Source organism: Euleptes europaea, chromosome 1 (assembly GCF_029931775.1).
Source record: "Euleptes europaea isolate rEulEur1 chromosome 1, rEulEur1.hap1, whole genome shotgun sequence".
In the NCBI taxonomy this organism is placed as follows: domain Eukaryota; kingdom Metazoa; phylum Chordata; class Lepidosauria; order Squamata; family Sphaerodactylidae; genus Euleptes; species Euleptes europaea.
In genome coordinates, this window is record NC_079312.1 from 44,286,765 (window position 1) to 44,306,495 (window position 19,731).

General features: G+C 41.9%; 1 protein-coding gene across 1 annotated transcript in view; it reads right to left on the reverse strand.

The window, feature by feature from the left end:
• LOC130484764 (contactin-3-like) overlaps nucleotides 1–19,731 on the reverse strand; it is a 222,492-nt gene that overhangs the window by 27,329 nt on the left and 175,432 nt on the right. Inside the window, exons 9-10 of the mRNA XM_056857852.1 lie at nucleotides 15,656–15,783; nucleotides 14,516–14,691 (exon numbers count right to left, since the gene is read on the reverse strand). Coding sequence (XP_056713830.1) covers nucleotides 14,516–14,691; nucleotides 15,656–15,783 — 304 coding nt within the window. The remainder of the gene's footprint in view (nucleotides 1–14,515; nucleotides 14,692–15,655; nucleotides 15,784–19,731) is intronic.

Sequence of the window (19,731 nt, forward strand, 5' to 3'; positions counted from 1 at the left end):
TATGGCAAGTAGAGGCAGGAGATCCCTCCCCCAAACAACAAATTGGATTCTGCTTAAGGGTCACAGGGGTCCCATTTCTAAAGAGAGAAGCATTCCTTTTAGCCTTGCCATGTTTGTGTTGTGCCCGTTAAGAATACTCTCCCAGAACGGTTCAAGATAGACCAATTTTAAAATCTGCTACAGGGAAGGTAAAACAAGCTTAGTCCAGTTTGGCAGTTCTTTCCCTCCTAAAAGGAAAGTCAGGAAAGAGATTTATAATACAGTGATTAGATTAACTATATGAAAGCTACGAGAATCAAAACTGGGACCCCAGCAGTCTGATTCCAATTTCTCACTGTGTCCATCACAGAAGAAAGAGGGGAAGGAATAGAATGCCATCTTGTTGTTGCATTCCATCAAGGAACCTGGACAAAGGCACTACAGACACAAAAACCCTGCTATCTACCAGGATGCCCAGGTTGAGCCCTGATGATTGGATAACCTGCCAGATGACCCATGCAAAAATGGCTTCCTTATCATACTATAACCAGCCGTTGCAACTTAACCTTCAGACTTTGATTTTCCCTATTTTTGCATATCTGGTAAGACACACATTTTTAAACCACTGATGGGCGTTTTTACATGCACACAAGAATTGTGAGCCTAATGAAGCAATGTGAAGCTGTTTAGGATATTGAGCACTTGGAAGAACCACCAAATTACCTTGGTTAATGTAAGAACATAACACAGTTAAACACATGTACCATATTGACCTGAAAGATGTCTTAATAAATACAATATAAAATATTATATCATTTAATAAGGAGCTGTTTTCATCTTAAGGGACGGAGCTGAAGTCAGTGCTGCTTTGGACTGAAATGCATCTTAAGACATGAGATATAAAGGCTTTAAAGGTGCTTCCACCAATCAGAATCTTTGTCTAATAAAAAGACCATGGTTTACTTTTTTAAAGGTACATATTTGAAAGCATTTTTGTTTAGTGCTGGGGTTCCTTCTACACCTGATAGTCGACCAAACAAATTTTCAACCCCATTAAGGCAAATAGGGGTGGCATACGTTGCAAAATAAGCTGAATGAATTGTTAGAAAGTTCATTACCCAATCCAGAGACGTGTGCCAGAAGGGTTTCTTGTGTGTGTGTGGAGTTTTAGAACTCTTTTAATACATTGGTGATAACAGCAAAAGGCAGATACAAATAGTGGCTCCCCGTGTCTGCCTCTCTTGTGTTTCTCATAAAGAGAAACTTTTCCTCTTCTCCAGGAGGAAATATCTGTGGCAGTCTCAGATGTCTACACCTTACACTTTAGATGAGTCCTAAGATCTCCCCGATGAATAATTAACAAACCACACTGTCAGTCAGCTACCTGTAACTTCTTGCCAAACAAGATAAGCCAAACTGTGTTGCTTTCATCAGGGACAGGAGAACAAGTATGCATTCTCAAGTTACCAAAGCCTTTGAAAGGATAGAGGATAGCTCCATGTGAAACTAAGAACTTTGAAGATCTATTCAAAACTCCTTAAGAATGAATCCATGCTCACAGGAATCCATAAGACTGACTTAGTTACAAAGGGGGTTCACGCCCACAGGCCCTGCTGCATTGAATTGCAAGAGGCGAGCTGAACAGCTTCATCACTTGCCTAACTAAAATGAAAAGCCGAATCCTCTGCGGCATAAGGGACAAGAGGAAGATTCCTCAGCATCTGTGCCTCAAGTGATTTAAAAAAAAAATCCTTCAAAGAGTAAGGCTTTACTTAGTAAAGGTCATTTTATACCTAGAGAAATTATTGGTAAAGAAAAATGACAGGCCTGAATACTCAAATGCAGTAGGAACACACACTCCACATTGTCTGGTGACGGCATTCTTTATATGCTGTGGAAGTGACATATAAAAGGATCTGCACTCTTACTTCAGAAATGTCACATTCAAGCGTTTCTTAACGTTACACAAGGTCGTAAGAGAAACATTCACTGAATGCGAGGATCTGGAACAAGCATTCATATAAGGGATTATAGTTTTTGTTTTGCCTGAGGATGTGATATATGCTGAGAGAACTTTGTCACTGCACCACTGAATAAGGGGCTGATGCTCCAGGCTGATGCTCCCACGTCAATCTTTCTATGCCTTTTTGCAGATTGAATCGTTCTCTCGATACATTGTGTGTGTGTAAAGTGCCGTCAAGTCGCAGACGACTTATGGCGATCCCTTTTGGAGGTTTTCATGGCAAGAGACTAACAGAGGTGGTTTGCCAGTGCCTTCCTCTGAACAGCAACCCTGGTATTCCTTGGTGGTCTCCCATCCAAATACTAACCAGGGCTGACCCTGCTTAGCTTCTGAGATCTGACGAGATCAGGCTAGCCTGGGCCATCCAGGTCAGGGCCTCACGATACATTAGTAACTAATATACTGAGGTGGATCCAGATTAAAATGAGAATTTCCTACCAGTTCTTTTCTCTTGCTACAGACCACCCTCATGTATGTTCCTGAGCGCCCCCTATCCTTTAAGAGCAGCATTTCATGGAGATCAGTGGACTTCAGTGGGAGGGAGGAGGCCATTCTGCCACTGGAAATCTTAGACTGGATGCAACCCGCGGTTCCCAACAGAAGTGCTAAACCTGAAAAGCATCTTCTGCCTGGGCTGTCCATAAATGATTAGACCAGAGACCATCTTATTTATGCACTGGTAGAGAAGTAACTGACAAGCAAGCTTTTCCACTAGGCCTATAATTGAGGACAGCCGCTTATAATAGCTCATATTATTTATACCCATCTTACTGGCCTCCCCTCCCCTTCCTTCCCTTGAATGGGAACTACACATTATGAAGGGTGTCACCTGCACGGTCCCTACAGTTTTCTTTTAGTCTTGATGTTACCCGACCTGAACCAGCTTGCTGGGGAGGGCGGGTTAGAAACCTAATAAATAAATAAATAAATAGTTAAAAATATGAAGTGGAATTGACATTAATCTACAAGTGTACGGTATACAACTTATGAAGGAATGAGATAATGATTTGCGGATCATCAGATTAAGCAGGAGTGATAAGAGACATTTAAGTTAATTTGTTATGCTGTGTATAAGATAATAGGTGCTGGATATAGGTTTCTGAACTCAGCACAGAAATTTCAGACTCTTGGCAGCTCTCCCAGCTTACCGCCATTATATATAAGTGACATATACTTGGAACAAATGCATTGAGATGGTTAACAAATAGAATTTACTAGGCTCACTATAGTTCATGCCTTACTTGTATTTTTACACCGTTACTATAATGTGTATGCCAAATCTGTTGGCCTGACTGAACAAGTTACCCAATGAAATGGCACAGTTTTGATCATGCACCTTACGAAGCGTGAAAAGTTGGTTCATAAGGCTCATGTTTCATGTACTAAGGGGCATCTACTGGAAAATACGAACCTTTCCTGCAATTATACGTTTGTGGCAAAACCCTTGTGAATCTTGGATTATTTAATTTTGCATCAACTATGTTTAACATACACTCAGAGCAACTGGATTGATTTAGATACGGCCTTAGCCCCATGTCTCCCTTATGCTCACAACCACTAGCACTTATAGTTTTGAATCAAACGTCTTTCAAGGTCCATTCATTACCAGAAATTATATGCCTGAACATTATTTAAAACAGAGCAACCTAAGTCATATGTGGTTTTTCTTCTTGCTCTTCTCGATCCAGCCAGCGTGATGTAGTGGTTTGGAGCGGTGGACTCTGATCTGAGGAACCGGGTTTGATTTCCCACTCCTCCACATGAGCGGAGGAGGCTAATCTGGTGAACTGGATTTGTTTCCCCACTCCTACACACGAAGCCAGCTGGGTGACCTTGGGCAAGTTACAGCTCTCTTAGAGCTCTCTCAGCTCCACCTACCTCACAGGGTGTCTATTGTGGGGAAGGGAAGGTGATCGCAAGCCAGTTTGAGTCTCCCTTAAGTGGTAGAGAAAGTCGACATATAAAAACCAACTCTTCTTCTAAATTGAAAGTTTAGGTGCTTAAATACTATGGACCACCTCTTCAAAAAACACAAGGCACCAAATGCTTTGGACATTTCTCCTTCTTGTACTACTTTAATGAAAAGGAGTATAATGCTTGGTGCTCAAATAACAGATCAAAATTATTCCAGTGACAAAAAAGGACACACTAGTTCTGAATTCATACAACCCAATGAGAAATGATAGTGGCAAAGCTACCCTGAAGACAGAAAATATGTGGCAGGAAGTGCATATTCAATGTGCACCCCCCCTCCCCACGTGCAGCAATTCATCTGTACAAGCTGATCTTGTACTAAGCATTCTAAGTATAAATTTACTCAGGGGATTGTCAAACAGAATAATTTTGCCTTAAATAAAAGCTTGAGTGCTCCTTCAATGTCAAGTTTGAACAAGCACAACCATCCCATATCTAATCACAGCAAACATTATCATCCTGGAGAGGGGGGGGGGAGGTGCGGAGGGGAGCCTGTCTGTGGGGTGTAAGCTGAGTTCCGATATTAATCATTCATCCTATCACCAGAACATGCTACCAAAGGTTTAGTGTTTCCTTGTAAATCAATCTCAGATACCGGCGAAAACATTTGGCCAAACAAGAATGCAGAAGAAACACTCTCTCACCACCGTCAGTGTTTCTTGGCAGGGAGAGAGATTCCATTCGCCGCTTCAGCCAGCCAAATTAGATCTATTCTGCTGTGGACAAGTTATGATGACAGGAAGGTCACCTTCTCTGCTGAGCACCATGCTATCCGTGGGACACAAATCACCCACCGTCTGGGTGGTATTAAAACCAGTAACAGCATTGCAACCACTTCTAATTCTGATGCCTGCACAATTTTAGCTGGTGCTAGGTTTCCTGATGCAGGGATATCCGTAGCAGTTTGCGGGCAGTCTGCTCGATTCTTCCTCATAACTCTTTTGCCTGCCATAATTGAGATTTTTTTTAATGCTTACGTTGTGGGGGTTCATGTGGGAGACTTGCTTGCTGCACACGGCTCACACTGGCTACTTCTATAAAATATATAGCACACATTTGAAGCAAAGTGAAAATGAGAAGCAGGAATGGCCTTTTCAGCATGCTATGTTTCTGCTACATACCTAGTCACTCGTATTCTTATGTATCAAGCCTCTCAGTAGTAGAGAGCCACCATGGTGTAGTGGTTAAGAGCGGTGGACTTGAATCTGGAGAACTGGGTTTGGTTTCCCACTCCTCCACATGAGCGGTGGAGTCTAATCGGGTGAACTGGGTTGGTTTCCCCACTCCTACACATGAAGCTTGCTAGGTGACCTTAGGCTAGTCACAGTTCTCTTAGAGCTCTCTCAGCCCCACCTAACTCACAGGGTATTTGTTGTGGGGAGGGGAAGGGAAGGTGATTGTAAGCCGGTTTGATTCTCCTCAAAAAGGTAGAGAAAATCGACATATAAAAACCAACTCTTCTTCTTCTTCAAAAGGCTGCCTCTCTTCCCCAACAGTTCCATGGCATCGGAGTCCTTCAAAGCATTCCCTTATCTTAACAGAGAACAATTGTTCTGAAGCATGGGAAACCAGAAAGAAATACTGCGACTCAAGTTGAAATGATGGGATTGTTGTAGGCAATGCTGGGTGATATTCTAAGGCAAGTGTAATGCAAGAAAGTCACAGTAATTGATCCCACAGTACTGTCTCTGGCTTAGAGAGTCTACAATCTGAGACACACTTCCAGCAGATCTTTGCCATTATGATACCAGTATAACTCTGTGTTAAAATCCAGGTTTAATTGTGTAGAAGACATATAAATACATTTTTTTCTGGAAAAAAATCCATTCTTTCACTTGGCCTTGTCAGTCATTTTCTAAAATGTCACCCTTTAAAGTTAGCTGAGTAGAATAGAATAAACCTGTGGAATTACTGACAAATATTTTTTGATAAGCACCCAGGTAACTACATGCATGGCTTTAAGTGGTCTACGTAAACTAGTGGAATCTTTGTACATTACCAAGAAGCTCTATGCAAAGAAACCCATTACTTCCATGATGAATTTCCTTTAGTGAAGCCCAACATGTAACTCAGCCTTCCACAAATACAGATGCAACTTCAAGGAGACAACCTATACACTAGTGGTGACAGCAACATGTTTCTAAGGAGTTTGAAGTCTACCAGGTCAAGTCCCATAGACAGAGGAGAGCAGAATGAAGGCTCAAACACAGAAACCTAAAGCTGGAAGGGACCTCATCTTCTGCAGAAAATGCACAGCTACCTCCCCCACCTCCCCTAGTGAGCCCTGCTCAATGCCCAGAGGAAGGCAAAAAACCTCTAGGATTCCTGGCCAAAAAAACTCCAGGATCCCTGGCCAATCTGCCCATGAGGAAAATTCCTTCCTGACCCCAAGTGGGAATCAGCATTACCCTGGGCAAATAAGAAAGGGCCACAAGAGCCAAGCACTGGCTTATCCCTTCCTGCCATCCCTCTCATGATCTCTCCAAATTCATGGAATAAGTATTGCAGTCACATGGCCATCTAGCCTCTGCTTAAAAACCTCCAAAGAAGGAGAGCCCACCACCTCCCGAGGAAGACTGTTCAGCTGAGGAACCACTCTGTTAGAAAGTTTTTCCTAATGTTTACCCAAAAACTCTTTTAATTTCAAAATATTGTCGAAGGCTTTCACGGTCAGAGTTCATTGGTTCTTGTAGGTTATCCGGGCTGTGTAACCGTGGTCTTGGAATTTTCTTTCCTGACGTTTCGCCAGCAACTGTGGCAGGCATCTTCAGAGTAGTAACACTGAAGGACAGTGTCTCTCAGTGTCAAGGGTGTAGGAAGAGTTGGGTTTGGGTTTGAGCTGAGTATTGTCCTGCAAAAGTATTGTCCTGTAAGTATCAAGATAATGTGCTAATGAGGGTATGGTATGTTAATATGGAACCATTGTATCCTGAAGTGATCTGTTAATGTGTGTAATCCAAAGCTAATCTGTATGGCTATTGTTGAATGTTGTCTTTGTCTGGAGGTTTTTCAGGGCAGGAAGCCAAGCCTTATTCATTCTTAAACTCTCCTCTTTTCTGTTAAAGTTGTGCTGATGTTTATGAATTTCAATGGCTTCTCTGTGCAATCTGACAAAATAGTTGGTAGAATTGTCCAGTCTTTCAGTGTCTTGGAATAAGACCCTGTGTCCTGTTTGTGTCAGTCCATGTTCAGCCACTGCTGATTTCTCAGGTTGGCCAAGTCTGCAGTATCTTTCATGTTCTTTTATCCTTGTTTGTATGCTGCGTTTTGTGGTCCCGATGTAAACTTCTCCACAGCTGCAAGGTATACGATATACTCCTGCAGAGGTGAGGGGGTCTCTTTTGTCTTTTGCTGATCGTAGCATTTGTTGTATTTTCTTGGTGGGTTTAAACACTGTTTGTAGGTTATGTTTTTTCAAAAGTTTCTCCATCCTATCAGTGACTCCTTTAATAAATGGCAAGAATACCTTTCCTATGGGAGACTGTTTTTCTTGAGTTTTCTGATTTTTGTTTGGTTTAATGGCCCTTCTGATTTCATTCTTGGAGTAGCCGTTTGCTAGCAGTGCGTGATTTAGATGATTAGTTTCTTCCTTGAGAAACTGTGGTTCACAGATCCGTCTTGCACGGTCCGTTAATGTTTTGATTATTCCTCTTTTCTGTCGGGGGTGGTGGTTGGAGTTTTTGTGTAAGTAGCGATCTGTGTGAGTTGGTTTCCGGTAGACCTTGTGACCTAACTGAAGGTTTGTTTTACGGATGACAAGGGTATCAAGAAATGGGAGTTTACCCTCAATTTCCTTTTCCATGGTAAACTGAATGTTTGGATGGATATTATTAAGATGGTTTAGAAAGTCCATTAATTTTTCTTCACCATGGCTCCAAATGGTAAATGTATCATCTACGAACCTGAACCAGACTGTAGGTTTGTAAGGTGCTGATTCTAATGCTGTCTTTTCAAAATATTCCATGTAAAAGTTTGCTATTACTGGACTGAGTGGACTTCCCATAGCTACTCCATCAATCTGTTCATAAAATTCTTGATCCCATAGGAAATAACTTGTTGTCAAACAATGGTGAAATAAGGCTGTTATATCTTCTGGAAAAATCTGGTTAATCAATGAGATTGTGTCTTTTACTGGAACCTTGGTAAAGAGGGATACAACATCAAAACTGATTAATATATCCTTTGGATTGAGTCTTAACGGCCTGATTTTGTTGATGAAGTGAGTTGAATCTTTGATGTAAGAAGTGGTTTTTCCAATGTGGTCCTGTAGGAGGGTGGTCAAATATTTAGCTAATTCATATGTTGGGGAACCAATGGCACTCACGATGGGTCGGAGTGGAACGGAATCCTTATGAATTTTAGGTAGTCCATATAATCGTGGTGGTTGTGCTTCAGTCTTGCATAGTTTTCTGTGTGTGTCGGGATGAAGAGTGGAATTCTTGATCAGAATGCTAGTTTTCCTGGTAATTTTGCAAGTTGGATCTCGTTTTAGTTTTTTGTATGTGGCAGGGTCCAGAAGTTCCTCAATCTTCTTTTTGTATTCTTCTGTTTTCATGATCACTGTGGCATTGCCTTTGTCAGCTGGTAGAATAATGATTTCTGGATCTGCATTGAGGGTCTTGATGGCGTTTCTCTCCTTGCGTGTTATATTGCTAGCAGGGGGCTTTGCTTTTCGTAGAATTCTTGCTGTCTCTCCTCTTATTTCCTCAGCATCTTCTTCAGGTAGATTACGAATTCTGATCAAGAATTCCACTCTTCATCCCGACACACACAGAAAACTATGCAAGACTGAAGCACAACCACCACGATTATATGGACTACCTAAAATTCATAAGGATTCCGTTCCACTCCGACCCATCGTGAGTGCCATTGGTTCCCCAACATATGAATTAGCTAAATATTTGACCACCCTCCTACAGGACCACATTGGAAAAACCACTTCTTACATCAAAGATTCAACTCACTTCATCAACAAAATCAGTCCGTTAAGACTCAATCCAAAGGATATATTAATCAGTTTTGATGTTGTATCCCTCTTTACCAAGGTTCCAGTAAAAGACACAATCTCATTGATTAACCAGATTTTTCCAGAAGATATAACAGCCTTATTTCACCATTGTTTGACAACAAGTTATTTCCTATGGGATCAAGAATTTTATGAACAGATTGATGGAGTAGCTATGGGAAGTCCACTCAGTCCAGTAATAGCAAACTTTTACATGGAATATTTTGAAAAGACAGCATTAGAATCAGCACCTTACAAACCTACAGTCTGGTTCAGGTTCGTAGATGATACATTTACCATTTGGAGCCATGGTGAAGAAAAATTAATGGACTTTCTAAACCATCTTAATAATATCCATCCAAACATTCAATTTACCATGGAAAAGGAAATTGAGGGTAAACTCCCATTTCTTGATACCCTTGTCATCCGTAAAACAAACCTTCAGTTAGGTCACAAGGTCTACCGGAAACCAACTCACACAGATCGCTACTTACACAAAAACTCCAACCACCACCCCCGACAGAAAAGAGGAATAATCAAAACATTAACGGACCGTGCAAGACGGATCTGTGAACCACAGTTTCTCAAGGAAGAAAGTAATCATCTAAATCATGCACTGCTAGCAAACGGCTACTCCAAGAATGAAATCAGAAGGGCCATTAAACCAAACAAAAATCAGAAAACTCAAGAAAAACAGTCTCCCATAGGAAAGGTATTCTTGCCATTTATTAAAGGAGTCACTGATAGGATGGAGAAACTTTTGAAAAAACATAACCTACAAACAGTGTTTAAACCCACCAAGAAAATACAACAAATGCTACGATCAGCAAAAGACAAAAGAGACCCCCTCACCTCTGCAGGAGTATATCGTATACCTTGCAGCTGTGGAGAAGTTTACATCGGGACCACAAAACGCAGCATACAAACAAGGATAAAAGAACATGAAAGATACTGCAGACTTGGCCAACCTGAGAAATCAGCAGTGGCTGAACATGGACTGACACAAACAGGACACAGGGTCTTATTCCAAGACACTGAAAGACTGGACAATTCTACCAACTATTTTGTCAGATTGCACAGAGAAGCCATTGAAATTCATAAACATCAGCACAACTTTAACAGAAAAGAGGAGAGTTTAAGAATGAATAAGGCTTGGCTTCCTGCCCTGAAAAACCTCCAGACAAAGACAACATTCAACAATAGCCATACAGATTAGCTTTGGATTACACACATTAACAGATCACTTCAGGATACAATGGTTCCATATTAACATACCATACCCTCATTAGCACATTATCTTGATACTTACAGGACAATACTTTTGCAGGACAATACTCAGCTCAAACCCAACCCCTTTCTGACTATATATTACTCTTCCTACACCCTTGACACTGAGAGACACTGTCCTTCAGTGTTACTACTCTTTTAATTTCATTTCAACCTGTTGGTTCTGGTCTAACGTTCTGGGGGAACAGAAAACAACTCCACTCCACACTCGATATGAAAGCCTTTCAAATACTTGAAGATGGCAATCATATCACCTCTCAGTCATCTCCTCTCCAGGAAAACATACCCAGCTCCTTCAACCTTTTCTCTTAGGACTTGTCTCCATGTTGGTTGCCCTCCTCTGGACATGTTCTACCTTGCCAACATCCTTCTTAAACTGTGGTGCCCAAAACTGAACACAGTACTCCAAGTGAGGTCTAACTAGAGCAGAATAAAGTGATATCATCACTTCACAAGATCTGCACAGTATACTTCTGTTGATGCAGCCCAAAATAGTATTTGTCTTTTTTAGCTTCCGCTTCACGCTGCTGACTCATGTTCTGTGTATGATCTACTAAGACCCTAGATCCTTTTTGCACGTACTACTGCTAAGACAAGTCTCCCCAATCCTGTAATTATGAATTTGATTTTTCCTACCTAAATGTAGAACTTCACATTTATCTCTGTTGAAATTCATGTTTTTAGTTTTAGCCTGGTTTTCCAGCCTGTTGAGATCATCCTGAATCTTGATTCTGTCTTCTACTGTATTTGCTATCCCTCCAAATTTAGTGGTGGCCCTCAGAGAGCTAAACTCCCCCCAGGTTTTTCAGTCCTTCATCAGTCCTGGAGAAAGGGTTGTGGGGAGGGGTGGCAGTGCTCATTCAGGAGTCTTTCTCATTCAGGTGAATCCCCACCCCTGAGATTCCCAGCACTGAATATGTGGGCCCTGTGTGGGATGCTGATGAGAGTGTGGCTATCTTGCTGGTGTACCGACTGCCTAGTGCACTGGCAGATACCCTGTCGAGGCTAGTAGAGGCTGTGTCTGATTGAGCATTCAAATTCCCTCAACTTATAGTCCTTGGGGATTTCAATCATCATGCCAGTGCTGCCCTCCATTCAACCTTGGACCTGGTGACCTCCATGATGACATTAGGACTCTCCCACGTTGTATCAGGTCCCACACATGGGCCACACGCTCTACACAAGTTCACAAGGTTGGAAGAGACCACAAGGGCCATCCAATCTAACCACTTGCCATGCAGGATCCTACAATCAAAGCGCTCCCCGACAGATGGCCATCCAGCCTCTGCTTAAAGACCTCCAAAGACGGGGACTCCACCACCCTCTGAGGCAGCGCATTCCACTGTCAAACAGCCCTCACCGTCAGAAAGTTCTTCCTAATGTTTAGGTGGAATCGCTTTTCTCTTAGTTTAAATCTATTACTCCGTGTCCTAGTCTCTGGAGCAACAGAGAACAAGTTAATTTGATCTTTGTGGCGGGGGTAGATTTAGGTTCGATTCAGAGCATATCAGTGCTCAGACCATTTTGTCCTGAAGGCCCATAATGGCCTCCCAACCTCACCATTGGCAGAGAGCAGATTTACGCTCACCCGTGAAGACCTGTAGATCCAACTAATTTCCAGAATGCTCTGCAGGATCCAGTACCCTCCAGTGATTCCTTAGATGTGCTTATGAATGACTGGCATCAGCGTCTTTCCAAGGCCATTAACAGAATTGCTCTCCAGCGTCCTCTTTGCTCCTGTCTATAACTAGCTCCATGGTACTGCTATCAGGAACTGATAGTGAAGCCTATCCTGAAAAAGACTTCATTAGATCCAACTGATCTGGCCAACTTCTGCCTGGTTTCAAATTTACCGTTCCTAGGTAAATGGAGAGAGTGGTGGCTGAACAGCTTCAGGAATACCCGGATGACACGTCGACTCTCGACCCATTTGAATCCGGCTTGTGGCCCGGCTATGGACCAGAGACTGTGCTGGTCACTCTCATGGATGATCTCCACCAGCAGCTGAACTGAGGTGGGTAAGCATTACTGCTGTTACTTGACTTATCAGCAGTTCTGTTCCATCAGCCCTTTGAATACACAGTTCAATCTGATAATTACCCATCACTATTATTCCAGACTTGTTCAGACAGATAACTTTTGTTTAGGATAGATACATTTATTATAAAAAAGGGAACCATTTTTCATTAATTTTTAAAAAGATTTTAACCTCAGCCCCACAGAGCTTTCCACGTGGCTTACATGGCAATTACAATATCAGTAAACACAGAAACGATTAAGACATAGGAATGTCAGAAATTAAAATTAAATGGCATAAGTATTAAGGTGTAAGCAGGAAAAAAACAAAACAAACCCCACATTTGAAAAAAGAATAGCATCTCTCTTCCAACCAATGCCCCAGAAGTCTAAGCTCTTTTTATATTTCAGGGTAATTATTAACAACTAAAGGAAAGCTGCTTTTTGGTATTCCTTGTGACAAATTACAGAGGGGCTCCTACATCAGGCTACTGCAATAAAACTGGAAATGAAACTTGTGGCACCTTAAATACCACAACAAGTCTTTCATTTTTCAAGGTGCCACAGGATTCCTTTTTGATTCTGGCTTCTTTAGAAATCTCAAGACACTGATGCCAACTGTGCGTTTTGTCTCCTTGCCTTCCAAAAGCAGACGTTTCCCTAAGCTCTGAATGCAATACATAGAAGACATCCAAAATTAGATCAGGATATTATGAGGGCTTATTTACTGTTAAGTAAAAATAATGGAACAATTTTCATCAAAGGCAAATCATTATAGCTCTTTCACTTTCTATTTATGATAGCTAATACTTGGCTCAGTTAAATTCTTGTTTTTATTTTGATGGTAAAATCAGAGGCTGAACCCTGTTTTATATTAAGATACTGAATTTGCATTATACCTTTGGAAATAAAATGGCACAAGTTTATGCTGACCTACATTAAAATATGTTGTGCAGAATAAGCAAATTGCCTATTAATTAGGGATGACCACTGAATCCGGTCTGATTGTATTTTGCAATCTAATAAGAGTCATCTTCATCCCCTCAGACTGCTAAGCAGATCGAATACACAATTTAGGTATCTCTATTACATTAGCGTCTAAGGACCGTGACTTTCTAATCTAACGTTAAAACTATGTCACATTAGAGAATCATCAAATTCGCATTAGAAACTCTTGCTGAATCCTTGGTTCCACTTTTTCCAGAGATGCCTGAATCAAAAAACAGCACACCCAGGATCTGAGAAAAAAATATTTTCCCAGACACCGGGGAACCTTATGAAAGCCAGTGCTGGTCCCCTCCCCCAATAATCACTAAGAAATGGGATTGTTGAAATTTTTATAACAAAATTGTCAGGAAAACTGGATGACTCTACTACACTCTACTGTTGGAGGCATGTTTCTCACAGAACATCTCATCTGGGTGAACTGGGAGAAAGATGCCTGATTACTTCCACCATATACTAGCTAGAATGGGTGTAAAATTTCAGTCACCAACTTTCCAATACAGAAGGAAATACCATCACCTCATTACCTGGCCTTTTTGCATCATCACTTCCTGTCCTATCAACGTAGAAGTTTTCGGAAACAATATACACTAATAGCTCAAAGGACTACTGACCAGCCTACCAGTGTTTGTGTATGAAATATAGATATAATAAAATAATTTGGTCTTGGGAAAAAAATCTTATTCTGTTTTAAACTGTTAACAATACAGAGCAACCCCCCCCCCCCAATCCTATTCCCATAATTATGAGAAGGCTAAACACACTGATTATCTGAAAACAAACAAGAACATCAGAAGAGCCCAGATGGAACAGAACAGTGGTCCAACTAGTCCAGCATCCTATTTCACAAAGTGGAGGGCCAACGAACAGGACATAGAGGCCAATACTTTCCCCTGAGACTGCCAGCTAGCACTGTTATTTTGAACACATGAACACATGAAGCTGCCTTATACTGAATCAGACCCTTGGTCCATCAAAGTCAGCATTGTCTACTCAGACCGGCAGTGGCTCTCCAAGGTCTTAGGCAGAAGTCTTTCATGTCACCTACCTGCCTAGTCCCTTTAACTGGAGATGCCGGGATTGAACCTGGGACCTTCTGAATGCTAAGCAGAGGCTCATTCACTGAGCCACAGCCCCTCCCCATCTTAGTAGGAAAAATAATGTTCATATTTTGCCCTTCAGTTGGATCTATGGATAACTTCCAAAAGAAAAGCTTTGCAACTTACCCCACCTACTCTCTCAAAATGAGATGCATCTTTTCTGAAGTCAGTCAATGCATTATTAAAATACCATGTGAAGCTGATGTCCAGCAAGGGGTCATGCTGAATTTGGCAAGGCAGGATTACACTTTCCCCTACTGCAACATCCATGTTTGAAGGGCCTTGAGTTATGCGGGTTGGCTCTGTGAAAGACATAAAGATTTAATTGTAACTGCTTAGTTATTGTCTTAGGTTACTATGAAACGTTCAAACCATACCATTTTCTATAAAATGCAAATAAAAATAACAGGGACATAGGTGTTGTCCAACAGAGTTGTCAAAACTCTGAGAACCTTTCAAGAATCTTTGCAGACCTTTATCATTGGATAGTTAGTTATCTGGAATAAGTGGAAGGTCACTATACTGTAAAACATGCCACTGGCATTTTATTTATGTAATTTAACCAGAATCGGTACAGAATGCTGCAGTCAGGATGTTGACTGGAGTGGGTTGTAGGGGCTAGTCTTGGCCCATCTACACTGGCTCCTAGTTTGTTTCCAGGCACAATTCAAGGTGCTGGTGTTGAGCTTCAAAGCCCTATATAGTTTGGGACCAACATACCTGAAACACCACCTAGTTCCTTATGAACCTGCCTGACCATCTTCAGAGGCCCTGCTTTCAGTGCCCCCCCCCCACCTCCTGAGGTTAGGTAGGTGGCAACCCGGGAGAGGGCCTTCTTGGTCATGGCACCAAAGCTCTGGGATTCTCCCCCCAGGAAGTTTCATCTGACCCCTTTTGTTGCCATCCTCCACCACCTTTATTTTGTTCGCCATTCCCTCAATTATTCCTCTTTGCTAATCTATGGAAGGAAAGGAAGTGTGCCATGCTGAGGATTATGCAACAACAAGCCATATTTTTTCACTATGTCTGAACAAAACCACAGGGAGGCAATGCAAACATAGTAACCAACTTAGCCACTAATACATAAAGACTGAAATCTAAGCTTTCTAAACTATACGTTGGTATTCATACCAAGAACATGCACTGCATATTTCACCTGGATTTCACATCAATTACTTTTAAAATAGGAGACAAATTCAAAATTGAAATTCTCCCCCCCCCAGTTAACACAAATTGCAATTGAAAGATAATTCGCTATCTAATTACCTGTAACTAATAAAGTTGTTGAGCTACTAGCTTTTCCAAACTGGTTCTCCGCCAGGCAAGTATAACTTCCAACATCTGATTTACTCACATTAGCTATTCGCAGGCTTCCATCTTTTAACAACGTTGTTCTAAAAATACAAGGGGGGGGGGAAGATTGTAACACTGCAGAGAGAAATGTGCATATTCATTACACTCTGTAACTGGAAAAGTAAATCAGCTTCATTGCAAATCTCCCTTATGTTAACACGAATCTGTAAAATAACAGGTTCAGTTCCTTCTTTCTAGCTGCATAAAAAAGCTAATTATGAGGCAGCTGAGTCCATTGGTCACGTGGCACATCTCTCCCTTTCACTAACTACCCACACTGTCATGCTTTCATTAAATAGTGTCTGTGTGAAAGGAAAGATCAGCAAAAGCCTATTAGCAGACTGGTAACAGGACTGGTCTGGTGCCTCTACTGCTCAGATAAGGGCTCTGCTAGGTCCTTCATGCCAGAGGGTAGCACTTTCAAAGGCAGAAGGCCATCCACCTTGGATAAAGGTATTGCTTGCATAGATGGACTATTGGTACACCCTAAGGACAGAGCCATTCATTCAGAATTATGACAATCTGGTAAGGAATAGACTATGATCCCTATGAGATGGTTACGAGTATTGGTATAGGAATATGCCCTGAGATTCCAACATAAAATAATAATTAAGGATGGGGGTTTTCAGAAGGAAATAAGAGAAAGTGGGGATGCAGGAAGAAGCACTTGGGAAATAAAATGAAGATGCAGGTCACAATTTACCAGAGATTTCAGTTAGGTAACCACTCCCTCTTGGGAAAGCAAGGAAGATCAGCAGATTGTGAGATCCAACTCACCACATTTGCCTTTTGAACATCTTGTCCAAATCTGACATGTCTGTCAGATTCACTACAATTATCAGTACAAATGGTACAATGCAATATTTCTCCTGTGGCTCTTGTTTTCCTTTATGGATTTGCATACTCCAAGACTCTCTGAGCTCACGTACCTTTCCCACCTTATCTATCTGTCATCTGGTATTTGCATTTACTAGATGGCAGACCTGAAAGCTGTCCTCATTCTTATTTTCCTATAGGAAATTTCCTGGGAAGGCTGAATGCAGGTGCAGCTGTGTTCCATTTGGTTGCCCTACAGGGAAAGACAGAAGCACTGCATCAACATAGGAGAAGGGCCTTTGTGACTAGGGGTGTGCATTCGGATATGCTGAAATGAAAAAATAAAATAAAGGGCATCATTTCAATGGAGCCAAAACAGCCGAATCCAAAAAAGCCAAATTTTTCTGGCTTTCCCCCAGCTTTTTTGGGTCTATTATATCATATGGGGAATCTTTGCAGGGCTCCTGTGTGTGTGTGTGTTTTAAGTTAGAGGCACCAGATTTGCAGCATAGCTGCAGGTGACTCTCTTTAGAAGAACCCCCAAGTTTGATAAAAATTGGGTCGGGGGTCCAATTTTACGATTCCCCAAAGAGGGCAGCCAATCCCTCCTCCATAGTTTTCAATGGAGAAAAAATTGGGGCCCATAAAATTGAACTTCCTGACCCAAACTTGACCAAACTTGGGGGTGCTTGAAAGGAGTCACCAGCAGCGATGCTGCAAATTTGGTGCCCTTCCTTAAAAAACTGCCCCCCAGAGCCCCACAAAGATTTCCCATAGGGTTTAATAGACCCAAAAACGTTTAGACATTTGAAAAAGCCAAAAACAAACAAACAAACCCCAAAACTGTATTGGGATGGGGAATTGGATTTTTGTCAAATTTTCTGAAATTTTTTTGGGACTATTAAACCTGAATCTGAAAAATACCATTTTTAATTTCATTTCATTAACCTTTATTGGCATACCAAAGACAGAGATAGAAAAAACAACAACAAAACTGAAAAATACCAAATAAATAAATAAATAATAATTGTTGTACACTCCCATTTGTGACATAAGAGTTCACAGGTTAAACAGCCACAAATTAGATGTTGCCAGAAAAAGAGCATGAAAGGGACTATTTGCTTAACTAATATAAGATTCCTTCAAAAGAAAGCCCAGAAAAAGGTATGCTCACACAACCTACTACCAGGATCTGTTGCTAGCCTCATAAAACATGCATTAATCGGAAGCCAAATGTACACTTTGCAAATAATTAGATAACACCATGCTTGATTCTGTTTCCCTTGCCTTTCTTTTCTTCCTGCCACAGAGACAGTAGTTACAAACAGGAGAACAATTGCACTATACCATTTGCACTGATAATAGTAGCATATACTACATGTCATATTCAGACAAGATGTTCAAAAGGAAAATGTGGTTAGTTGGATCCTGCAATCTGCTGATCATCTTGTCTTTCCCAGGAGGGAATGATTTCACCCCCTTCTCCCTCCCAGCATCAGAGTTGGAAATGGCTGGTGGGGAGAAAGGGAAAGCACGGGAGACTGACAATCCTTGGGTGGACCTTGCAAAATCCTACACTAGATCTAACTCGAAATATATAAGATGTTTAACACATACCATTTTACAAAGCAAATAAAGCCATGCCCCAGGAGAAAATATTGTTTGCAAAAATTAGTTAAATTGCATAGTTAAATTATGGAACTCCCTGCCCCAGGATGTGGTGATGGCTGCCAACTTGGAAGGCTTTAAGAGGGGAGTGGACATGTTCATGGAGGAGAGGGGTACTCATGGCTACTAGTTAAAATGGATATTAGTCATGATGCATACCTATTCTCTCCAGGATCAGAGGAGCAAGCCTATTATATTAGGTGCTTTGGAACACAGGCAGGATGGTGCTGCTGCAGTCGTCTTGTTTGGGGGCTTCCTAGAGGCACCTGGTTGGCCACTGTGTGAACAGACTGCTGGACTTGATGGGCCTTGGCCTGATCCAGCATGGCTTTTCTTATGTTCTTAAAGATTAGTTTATATATGTAATGCTTTTAAAAAAAATTCTCCTGTGACAACAGGAATACCATAACTTATCACCACCCTTCAAATAATATATCACACCCCTACATCTAGCATAATGACTGGTATTTTCACAACCAGTTATAATATGTGCTGCACACTGAAGTTACCACATATACCTGCAGTGAAAGGTTTTGACTGGGGCTTCTTTACAGAAGAGAGTTGCCCCAGGATCCTAACTGTTCAGCTCATTTCCATGTCTGGTTTATTTACACAACCAATGACCTTATTAAAAATGAAGTAGAAAACTCCTGAAAAGAATTTCTTCATAATAAGGATAAGTCTACATGTGGCCTCTTTGGGTGCTGGGATGTACCGAACACTGTCCACACTGGATTGAAGCAATCTGAACACAGAATCCTCTTTTTATAGCACATCCTTTTCTAGCCCCCAAAGTACATGAATATGTCCTCTTGTTGTTTTTCTTTAAGCAAAACTGAGCAAAAGTTCTCCAGACCTTGATTTAAAATACTAATAAGAGATAAATAGGAGAGAGGGGTTAAGGCTGTCTCACAGACCACCACCTGGGACCCCGACCTTTACAGTGTATTCCTAAGGAGAGTTACTCTAGTCTAAGCCCATTCATTTCAATGGTCATAGACTGGAGTAACTCTCCTAAAGAATGCACTGTTAGACTATGAAACAGTCTCTCTGGTTTCAATAACAAACTCAAGAGCTCATTATTACCGTATATACTCGCGTATAAGCCGAGTTTTTCAGCCAAAAAAAAGGGCTGAGAAAGCCCAACTTGGCTTATACGAGGGTCAATACGGTACTTAGAAGGGGGGAACTTGCCGCCACTGCCGCCTGCCCGAGCGCCTTCCCTGCGGCCTGGGAGCGGCCTGCGGGGCCTCCTGCATGCAGGGAGGGGGCCGCCGCCGCCTGCCCGCGCGCCTTCCCTGCAGGCCAGGAGTGGCCCTCAGGGCCTCCTGCATGCAGGGGCCGCTGCCCCCACCGCCTGCGCGTGCGCCTGGAGCCCGGTCAGGTAAGCCTGCGGGGGGGGGGGGGGAGAGGGTGCATTTTCCCCTCGGCTTATACACGGGTGCCTAATTTTTCCCCATTTTTGGGGAGAAATTAGGCACCTCGGCTTATACTCGGGTCGGCTT